Source organism: Asterias rubens, chromosome 11, assembly GCF_902459465.1.
Source record: "Asterias rubens chromosome 11, eAstRub1.3, whole genome shotgun sequence".
Classification (NCBI taxonomy): Eukaryota; Metazoa; Echinodermata; class Asteroidea; order Forcipulatida; family Asteriidae; genus Asterias; species Asterias rubens.
This window is the reverse complement of record NC_047072.1, coordinates 15487176-15498917: the sequence shown is the minus strand read 5'-3', so window position 1 is coordinate 15498917 and position 11742 is coordinate 15487176. Positions and strand designations below refer to the sequence as shown.

Genomic DNA, 11742 nt, shown 5'->3' with positions numbered 1-11742 from the left:
CGAATGAAAAACATTCATTATTTGTTTTATATAACATCCAAGTAGAACTTTGTCATTTTGATTGAAAGAAACAACTTTCAAAACAAACAATTTCAACTGTAGAAGCCGAATGCTAGTAATTTTACTATGCCTTCTTGCAGTAACACCTGCTGCGTTACCAAAGACACACGCACGCAGTGATGTTTTTACTCAGCTTTTTCGTTCCATCCGAAAAGTACCATTGCACGCTGGCAGCGTGCCAGCGTGCAATGGTACTTTTCGGATGGAACGAACAAGCACGGCGAGTGACTCAGCGTGCAATGGTACTTTTATTTGCTATCACGTGACGGACAATCCTCCAATCAAATGGCAAGGATCTGCTTGGGTGTTATATAATTGTAAACGTTATCGCAATTTTGCATGGGATGACACGTACGCTTAACTCCAGCAGGCAAATGTCGTATTATTATTGACCACTGTGAAACATAAGGTTCCCTTAGTTAAGATCATCATGTGGTGGGTAGAGAAACTTGAATCTGCAAACAAGCTCATACTTCTTCAAAATAACCGTCCAGTCCGAAATGAACATGATGTTTTAATTTTCATCGTGGCTGTCAGTGCAGTGCAAGAGGATGAAACTGGAAGAAATATAACGGTATATATACTATTTATACTACTTTACTAGCCCCATAAATCGGTCCAATCCACAAGGCTACGGAGTGGATTGGACCGATTTATGGGGCGAGGTATAATACATGAACCTCAAAATATTTCTTACATTTTAAATAAAAAATGATGATCTTTGACTGCTGGGCCTTTGTGCATGTTCCGAGTTTCTCTTTTGCACCACAATGTATATTGATGTTTGTGCAATAAAAAGAATAACGACTCCAGGCTACACTCAATTCTGTCCAAATCAAATTAGTAAATGTTCAAAGTTGTCTAGTTGCGATAACGTAACCCTCCTACCGACAGCGAGGGTTACGTTATCGCAACTAAAAGTTGTCCTGCTAATCATCTGTCTCCTCAGGTCAGTTTTGAAAACGGGTCGAGCCTACAGCTATCCCTGGATGATTTCAGTCAAAGAGACACCAGTTTGAAGGCAGATTTGAAGGCAATAAACTTTGTCAAGCAGTTTGCTAAGGAGTTTTCGGGCCAGTTACCAGCAGAAGAACAACCTAAAACTAAAAGCGGTAAGCTTTTAAGTTTTATCCTATATCCAATTTCATTTGATAAAATTTCATTGTCACAACCAATGAATATTATGCCACATTCTGCATAAAACCTTTTTTTTCTCAAATGTACTGAGGATCAAACTGTTTGGTTGAGTATATCCCTGGCAATTTCTTGTCTGAACTGAAGAACTAAAGAAGGCTTGGACTTGAAACCTAATTTTGGTTCAACAATTCACAAGCTTTAAAACCTTATTATGGTTAGACCAGGTACTGAGATTTTAAACCTGCTTAGTTATCTTTTAATTCTAAGTAAAAATTTCATTGTATACAACATGTATACCGGTTCATAGAAGGAGGTGGACGGGCAAGAAGATAGCTCCAGTTAAGATTTTCGTTTTCTAATTATTTCTCATCCATATATCATCCATATATCAAAAATCATGCTGCAATCGTACTGTGTGTAACATATATTGACTATTCCTGAGTATTTTGAGCTTGGATGGCTGCATTTTTTGAGTGATTTTGAGGGATTATTTGACAGTACATTGCATCACATTGTTGATTGTGTATGAACCATCCATCATGATGCACATTCAGCATTGTAAGATGTAGGCAAGGCTATTTCAACCAAGATGTGCTAGTGATAGATATACCACAATTTGTCTCTGATGATAGGCTGCTGTAGATCTTCCATTTCTATGCCCGATGTTAAAATTGCTGAACGGAGAAAAATGTTGTATTCGCAGTGAAATCTGAGATATTGTTTTGTACCATTCTGCCATCCACATGCATGACATGTAATTACTGCAACAACTAGTGCTACTACTATCTAGCTAGACTGGTGCTTTTATGAAAGTCTGATTCAAAATGAGCGGAACCCAAGTGACCGTGAAGGCAAAGAAACCTAACACAAGGAGGCAGGGGAAAAGCATGCCTTCATTAGCTGAACCAAGTCAGAGTACTCAAAACCAGAAATTGCAGGCAAGTGCAAAGTCAAAGCCAAAGCAAGCCAACAGAAGAAATACGAAGGGGCAAACTGAGACTGAAGATGATGAAGAATTCTTTTGTTCAGGCTGTAAAGGCTCAGTGGATCAAGATGTGAAAGCCCTGCAGTGTGAGTTTTGTGCTGTATGGTCATGCCTCGCATGTTCAGGGGTTCCAGAATCTGTATATGACATGGATATGGATGACAAAATACCAGGCTTTGTTTGGACATGCAACTCATGTATTCACGCTATTCCTACAATTAAGAATCTCACCAAAGTCTTGAGTGGAGTAAAGGATGAACAGACTTCATGCAGATCAGACGTAAACATCCTAAATACAAAGGTTGAGAAATTGGAGAGCTCAATCGATGACAAAGTACAGCAGGCAGTTGAGGAATACAGAGACAGAGAAAATAGAAAATGTAATATCATCATACACCAGGTGTCAGAGTCAACACAACCAGAAGCAAATGATAGAGTTGAAGAAGATAAAGGAAATATTGAACAGCTTTTATCCGAGATAGGAATCCAAGATGTAACGATGACATCAGTGGTGAGATTAGGCAAGAGGATACCCGATAGACATAGATTGTTAAAGGTTACCCTTGACTCTGTTTCCCGCAAGATCCAGGTGCTGAGGAATGCTAAAAAGCTGCGTAATACCCAGAACTGGAAGGAGATATTTATAACTCCAGACATGACACCAAGGGAAAGAGAAAAAAATAAAGAGCTGAGAGAAGAACTTAAGAGGAGACGAGAACTGGGTGAAGAACGCCTCGTAATAAGGAAAGGGCAAATTACCCTACTCACAATGGAAGGAGAGACTCGAGCCAGTGATGTTGAGGACGCAGCCACTAGCAGCGATCCTTTTCGAGGCTAACCCAGCGAAAGGAAAGTCAGACGGCAACGGGAAGCACATTGTACATGAGTTGATTGATGTTGCACCTTTATTTAGCACACCCAATGCCAGTAAGCACTGCACAGCACCCGATCAAGATAAAGATTATTTGCAAGTATCAAGTGGACTTGCTTGTTTTTACACGAATGCTGATAGCCTTCTTAACAAAAGGAGTGAATTGACGGCCATCTTATCCTCAGCAAAGACAGATGTCATAGCGATCACAGAAGTGTATCCTAAAACTCATATTGATGTTGATAAATCAGAATTAGAATTAGAGGGCTACGATTGCTTTTTGTCAGGCCAGACAGGAAGAGGAGTTTGTATTTATATGAGAAAGTCTCTTAACGCTAAGCTCGTCGAGGACCTGACTAGCTCAATCTATGAGGAAAGTGTTTGGTGTGAGATGAGACTGCAGAGTGAAGAGAGACTACTACTTGGTTGTATCTACAGAAGTCCAAATTCCACAGATTTCAATAATACAAGGTTGACGGACCTAATTAGCAAAGCTAGCAAGATGAAGTATTCGCACCTTGTTATAGTTGGAGACTTCAACTACCCAGATGTAGAGTGGGAATCATGGACATCAAATGCAGGTGAAGGCCATGGCAGTTCAGCACTCATCGACTGCCTGCAGGATAATTACCTCCACCAGCTGATCGATTGCGACACTAGACACAGAATAGGACAGAACAGCAGTCTACTAGATCTAGTAATTACCAACGACGAATCACTAATTAGTGATGTGAAAAGTAGCAGCCCGCTTGGAAAGAGTGACCATGTCACCCTCTTCTTCAAATTGGACTGCTTTGTAACAACCGACCGGACAAAAATTAAAGAAAGATTTCTGTACAAGAAGGGTGCCTATGATATGATGAGGAACGAATTAGGAGATGTTAACTGGAAACAAGATATGTGCACCCTTGATGTCAACGAATCGTGGATATTCTTTGAGAATAAACTTAAGAATGCAATGGGAAACCACATTCCTAAAGTCAACCCTACCAAATGTGACCAAAAGCAGAAGAAATTCAAGCCATTGTGGATGAATAAAGACGTCATGCAAAAGGTGAAGAAGAAATATAATGCCTGGAAGCGTTATACTAGAACGAGAGAATACAAGTACTATGAAGAATATTGCCATATACGAAATGAAGCCACCAAAGAAGTGAGAAAAGCCAAGAAATACTACGAGAGAAATCTTGCCAATGAGACAAAAACTAACCCTAAAGCCTTCTGGAAGTATGTGAGGTCAAAAACCAAAGTCAAGTCAGGAGTGAAGGACCTACTAAAAGAAGATGGATCTTATGCACATACAGATGGTGACAAGGCAGAGATTCTGAACTCCTTCTTCGCTAGTGTGTTCACAGACGAAGATTTAAGTGATGTACCAGTTCCCGATAATATGTTTGATGGCGATAAACTTACGGATGTAGTCTTTACCGTGGAAGAAGTGGCGAAACAGTTGCAGAAACTCAACCCAACAAAATCCCCTGGACCGGATGGACTGCACCCAAAGGTACTGAAGGAAGTATGTAATGAGATAGCACATCCACTTGCCATCATCTTTAGAAAGTCAATGGATGAAGGTGAAGTTCCAAAAGGTTGGAAAGTTGCTGAAGTTACTGCCATCTTCAAAAAAGGTAGTGCTGCAGATGCTGGGAACTACAGGCCAGTCAGCCTCACTTCGATAGTATGCAAGATTATGGAGTCTATCATCAGAAACCACATTATGGCATTTATGAACAACCATAACATCATTCAGGAGGAACAACATGGATTCAGACAGGGTCGCTCGTGTGTAACGCAACTACTCGTTCTAATGGAAATGTGGACAAAACTGCTGGAGGAAGGTGCGGATATTGATGTAGTCTACCTAGATTTCCGGAAAGCATTTGACTCTGTCCCACACCTGCGCCTCCTGAAGAAGGCCGAAGCAAATGGAATTGGTGGCAAGCTGATTCGATGGATCAAAAGTTTCTTGATTGGAAGAAAGCAACGAGTGTCTTTAAATGGTGAGAAATCAGACTGGGCCAGTGTGAGGAGTGGCATCCCGCAGGGCAGTGTTCTTGGGCCAATACTTTTCATAATATACATCAATGACCTACCAAATGTAGTTTCCAGTCTTGTAATGATGTTTGCGGACGACACCAAGATCTTCACTCCAGTCAAGGAAGAAGACGACTGTCAGAAATTACAGGAAGACCTCAACCGGTTGGGTGACTGGTCCTCAAAATGGCAGCTCAAATTCAACGTTGCTAAGTGTGGAGTACTGCACTACGGGAAAGGGGTCGACAGAGTCACTTACACCATGACAGAAGGAAACCACTCCAGAAATTTGAATGAAATGGACGACGAAAAGGATCTTGGTGTCCTGTTTGACAAGTCACTAACTTTCAGTAAGCACATTGGAGCAATAGCAAACAAGGCGACTCGAATTCTAGGTGTAATAAAACGGACCTTTGACTACATGGATGAGGAGACTTTCAAGGCATTGTACAAGACCATGGTTCGCCCACATCTGGAGTACGCCAACAGCGTTTGGTGCCCCTACTTGAAGAGAGACATTAACAAGTTAGAAAAGGTGCAACGGAGGGCAACCAAAATTGTTCCATCTTTAAGGGATTTGCCATATGAAACAAGGCTGCTACTCCTTGATCTCCCAACACTTGCCTACAGAAGATTGCGGGGTGACCTCATTCAAGTTTTCAAAGTGATGCATGGGTTCCAGGATGTCCATCCAGATAAGTTATTTGACATGTCAAGAAATGTAAAGGGTCTAAGGGGCCATGATCTGAAGATAAACAAGGAACGTAGTACTACCAGAATTCGTCAGAACAACTTCACACAGAGAGTCTGTAATGTTTGGAACAAACTACCAGCTGCAGTTGTTCATTCTCATTCAACTAACATCTTCAAAAATGGCATTGATGAGTACCTCACCAAAAACATTGACATGTACAGTTTTGCAGGATGTTCACCACAGGATATATGGAAATATTAAGTTCATTCTCTTCTGCTCTCACATTTGACTTCGCTACTTCCATTGCATTCAGTGCTTTTGCAGTAAGTTTTGTGTGAATATGGATGGGCGTTTTATAAGGCTTCATTTAGCCTTCATTATGCAGAGCCCGAATCTACAGGTAAACAGGTAAACAGGTAATGTAACCCTTTAGTGATCAAGATGAAACATTGTACATTCCAGGGCCTTTTTGGCAGGCATGATAGTACTACACTTATCATTATGTAAATTTGTTAATTTCATCTTCAATTCAAAAATTAGTTATAAAAGTAACGGCTGAATAGGTTTTAAAGATGTGCCCTTTTCTTCATATCAAACTTTGCTAAAAATTAAACAGCACACTTTCCATGAACGAAGATAATTTATAAGATTTGCTGTTTTCATCAGGAATTTTTGGGATGCGAGGTGGCAGCAGACTTACCAGGTATATCTATTGTTCTCTGTAATGTGAGCATTCTCGGATATGGGTAAACAATGAAAATTTACCTGGTAGGTCTGCTCTGCTGCCACCTAGTGCTCCAGAGTATCCCCCATCCCTGAGTTGTGTACAAATTGTACCTGCACTCGCAGAGTCCAGGCTCTGTGGCTGTTTTGTGTGATGCCTATACATGGTTGTAGTGGTGGTATTATTTTTATATTTTAGGCTATGGTGTGCGACATGTTGTAGCAGGGTGTGTTGTCGGAGTATGTGCTGTTGCTGCAGCTCCATTTGTACTCACTGCTGTAGGATTTACATCAGGTGGAATAGCAGCAGGATCCATTGCATCAGGCATGATGTCTTCTGCAGCAATTGCAAATGGTGGCGCTGTTGCAGCAGGAAGTGGAGTGGCTGTTCTGCAGTCAGTTGGAGCTGCAGGGTTAGGAGCTGCAGGTACTGCTGCAGTTGGTGGTGCTGGTGCAGCAGCTGGGGCTGCTGTTTCTGGTGTAGCAGGTTTCTCTCAGAATTACTGCAGAGGTAGGGTCATAGATTGGTTATTGTCTGTCGAATCCATCCACATTAAAGCACAGTCCATACATCATGTGATTGAGTACGCAATACAAATTTTGACGTCACAAATTCGCAGCGAATAATTCCCAACAGTTGAACTGTGTTCAACTCCTGCAAAACATTCGCTGGAAAACAGCCATGTGACGTCAAAATTTGTATTGTTTTCACATTTGCAGGAAGACATCCACATGAAAACATAATGATTAAAAATATTCAAGACAGAGGACACTGTTGGTAATTACTCAAAATAATTTTTAGCATAAAACATACTTGGTAACAAGCAATGGAGAGCTGTTGATAAAACATTGTGAGAAACGGCTCCCTCTGAAGTATCATAGTTTTTGAGAAAGAAGTAATTTTCCAGGAATTTGACTTCAAGACCTCAGATTTAGGTTTTGAAGTCTCAGAATCAAGCATCTGGAAGCACACAACTAGTGTGACAAGGGTGTTTTTTCTTTCATTATTATCGCGCAACATCAACGACCAATTGAGCTCAAAATTTCACAGGTTTGTTATTTTATGCATAGTTGAGAATACACCAAGTGAGAAGAATGGTCTTCGGCAATTACTAACCTGTATACCGCAGTTGAAACTAATAAATAGTGAGTTTTTAATATTTCTCCATAATTTCTCTCACAGATCCATTTCTTATTCTTTTCTTCTAGGACGTGGAGACTCTAAAACCGAGAACAAGACCTCCAATACAACACAGGAGGATGATGATTATGATAATAATGATGATGGGGAAGATGGGGATGGGTGGGTATTGGGGGAGGGGGGGAGTGGGTATGGGGGTTATGGTTATGATTGGGATGATGATAATGATTAGATAAAGATTGGATTAGGGGGTGCTGATTGAGATGATAATGATGATAATAATTGGCACCTGTAAATGGCTTGATCTTATAGTTATAAAATTACCCTAACCCTGACCCGCAGATTGTAACTAAAAGTACATCGATCAGTTGTTATTTATGTGCACGACAACAAAATTAAGGACATTAGACTAAGTATCCCTCAAAGACAATTGTTGGCAATAACCTTTGTCTGAACGAAAAACCTATCCAGTCAAAAGATTCAACGAGTATTACATTTAATCTTTCAGAGGTTTATTTTACAATAAGGTCTCACATCAAAATCAATTGAAATGTGAGGTAGTGATGTATAACAACCGAAACAGTCACCTTTTGGTTGGCAGCTCTTCCTTCCTGCCCTGCATGTTAATAGAGCCACAGTACAATGGAGGCTAAATAAAGATCTTTAATTCAATAGCAATTAGGCCTATTTTAAAACCTACCGGCTTTATGAAGAGTATTTTTTATTTTGTTATTTGTTTAAGTTGTGCATATTGCGAGGTCCTACACGAGAAGTGACTTTAATGAAACGGTATGTGTTTCATGTAATGATATTAGATGACAGAGTTCCAATTGAGTACTGCTTATTGTACACTATCATGATTGTATCTTGACAAGGTCCACACTGTATGATGAAAAATCAGCAGAATTTTTCTGTCTGTGATTTAATGTAAGTGTAATACTAATAGAGAAAATTATCATTATATCTGCAGTCAGCAAACAAGCTTGAGTAATAGGTATAATTTGACCCTCAATCTTATTATTTTGTTGTTTGCTGTTATTGAAAATAATAAAATAAGCCACTTTTCTGTTAAGAGTCATATATAGTGTTATAATTTTGTTGAGAAAAATAAAAGAAACATGAAAAAGGTTATTTGAAGTCAAGTTATTATAAATAAACATGTCTCCTTACCTTTAGTCACTTTGTGTCTTAGTATGGCGTGAAGTGTTAATCTTTCCGACACCTGAAAGAAAATTACAAACACTTAAAAAGTTTTTCTGGTAGTACCCTAATACTTCATGTGCTACTGAATGCTAGCAGACGCCACTATTGTCAACGTTATTAACTATTTTTGCCCTCTAGAGGGCTCTGTACACAATTACAAAACCGTCTGGGTGTGTACTACTACAGACATTATAGGTCGTTTAGCTCCCCGAGGTCCACCCCGGTGTGTGGCTTGTTTATTTCCAGGACCAACGTGTGCAGATAATTACCCACGTTCGTCATGGAAAAAAACCCGCCACACCGGGGTTGACCCAGGGAAGCTAAACGAACGCAGTACCCTAATAATGTTACGTCAACTTCTGCGATTTTAGGGGGTTTCCACATATACAGCGAACGTTTTTGTAATAAAGTGACTCATTAGGTGTTCGGCCAACAGCCGAACAACTATTGTTATTGTTCTGTTTTTTTTTTTTTTTAGGTGTTCGGCTTTTAGCCGAAAACCTATTGTTATTGTTAAGTTTTTTTTTTTTTTTTTTTTTTTTTAGGTGTTCGGCCAACAGCCGAACAACTATTGTTATTGTTCTGTTTTTTTTTTTTTTTTTTTTTTTTTCCTCGCGTTCTTCTTTCCCTGCGAACCTTCTCCAGCAATTTTAAACAAAAGTAAAGCTTGTACAAACTTAAAACTTACTATGTACATCGGCAATAGTGAGTAGACGAAACCGCCACTTTTTGGGAATGATGACGTCATTGATGACGTCATGGCAAGGTTTTTAAAGTTGAAAAACGACATTTGCTTTTCGCTGTATCTCAACGAATATTAATGCTATGATGTTCATACTTGGGCATCACATAGATAAAGACTTGAAAAACATTTGAAAAGTTAACGCCAAAATCGCATGACCTCATCTTCCGGTCGTACCGGAAGGTCAAACTCTGCCTTTGTGTTTTTTGTGTTTTTTTGTAAAAAAAGACAATTTGTTGTCATAACTCAAGATTGATATGGAATTTAACATTGAAACTCATCAGACAATTGAACCTTAATAATAAGACCACACAAACTTAATGATGTCATGATGACGTCATCAGGTTTTGAATTACAACAAATCAAAGTTAAATATTTTAAAGAAATCATAACTCCTGAACCACATGGTGGATTTTGACAATCTACATATCATCGGACAGGTCGATCAAACTTCAAAAAACGCTACACACAAAATGACCCCATTTGACCTTGACTTCCGGTTCAAACCAAAGGTTGAACAATTTTACAATTTTTGATCTCTAAAACTACGTAACATTTCAACATAAATTTTGCATCCCGTTATAGATGAGTGATCCTGCTCAAACTTTCCCACAGAGATGATACCAATTTGACCTGAAACTCTGGTCGAAATCGGACGATAAAGCCCACGGATGTGTTGACCCGCGTGATAACTGCGTACACTGCAAAAGCGCTTTGGCTGGCCGTTCCGCTCCATTGATCACACCTTGTTCAGTCCACGAGGCCTGTCTGTTCTGCTCGGAATAGTGCATCGTTTGACTGTACGCGTGATTTCGATTCATGTTTTGACAAGTCTCAGGTCATTGTACTTACAACGTAGCGCTAGTTTAATGGTGTACCAACATTTTACAATTGAAGTCCGCTCATATCATATTCGGCGTCAAATTGTTCCCCTGTTCGCCCTTCTCATGGCTTAATTATCAAAACGGAATTAAAGACGAAGCTTCGCTGAGATGGCCACCTACTGCAGCGATTCGTATGACTTTTAATTATGTGAGAAAATGCAACCAGAAAAAGACGAACATTGGTTATGTTTTGATCAAACACCGGGAAGCGGATTCGTGACATCGACTCGTGAAGGGTGTTTCTATCCGGCACTCACGGCAGTGTTAAGCGCGCTACACGGTAAAGCTTTGTGTACAAATCATTGCTTTTCAAAATAAGTGTTTATTTAATGCCTAACAAAATCTAACGTGCATCCCAGTTATCTTAGTTGTATCTGTACCCGTGTCGTACACTTGCGAAACCTCTGTAATACTTAATAAATAAGTCTTTTACAGTTATTTACTTCACAAGTCTAAAATTAGTAAACAGTCTAAATTTCGTATAAAGTTTCCCCAAATCCATTTAACCTTTTAAGAAGTTTACTCTTGAGTTAAACATCACAAGGATCACAAAACCTTCAAACTTTGCACATAGTTAGCTCTTTACTAATAAAATACATCGCTTTAACAAGTATTAAACTTAGCATTTGTTTTCTGTGCAAAGAAAGGTATAAATGTAATAGATTTACACTTTTACTTTCTGTGAAAATTAAAAAGCTATCAACAATCTGTTCATAGATTTAATTTTCCTCGTGTTCTTCTTTACCTCTGAACCGTCCCAAGCAATTTTAAACAAAAGTTAAGCTTGTATAAACTTAAAACTTACTATGTACATAGGCACCAGTGAGTTGATGAAACCGCCACTTTTTTAGAATGATGACGTCATGACAGGGTTTTTAATGTTAAAAAAGGACCATTTGCTTGTTGCTGTATCTCAACGAATATAAAAGCTATGATGTTCATACTTGGGCATCGGATAGATAAAGACTTGGACAACATTTGAAAAGTTAACACTAAAATCGTACCACCTTAACTTCCGGGTCTTTACCCTGGGTCAAAGTTCGCCTTCGTGTTTTTTTCATAAAAAAACAACTTTTGAGCTTATCTACGGCATAACTCAAGATTGAGATCGATTTGAACCTTGAAACTCAATAGATAGTTGAACCTTAGTATTTTTAAGACAACACAGGCCTAATTACGTCATAATGACGTCATCAGGTATTGAATAACAATAAAATGTGTAAAAATCATATGGCGCGAAAGTTTGTGGGGGAATTCCCAACAGCGCT

The 11742-nt window shown here is 39.3% G+C and overlaps 1 protein-coding gene across 1 annotated transcript; it reads left to right on the top strand.

Moving 5' to 3' along the window:
* The first annotated feature begins 6160 nt into the window (after positions 1 to 6160).
* Positions 6161 to 7877, top strand: LOC117296749 (interferon alpha-inducible protein 27-like protein 2). The gene is made up of 3 exons (XM_033779792.1): positions 6161 to 6181; positions 6679 to 7015; positions 7714 to 7877. The coding sequence occupies exons 1-3, from the start codon at positions 6161 to 6163 to the stop codon at positions 7875 to 7877; spliced, it is 522 nt and encodes a 173-aa protein (XP_033635683.1).
* Positions 7878 to 11742: the final 3865 nt, after the last annotated feature.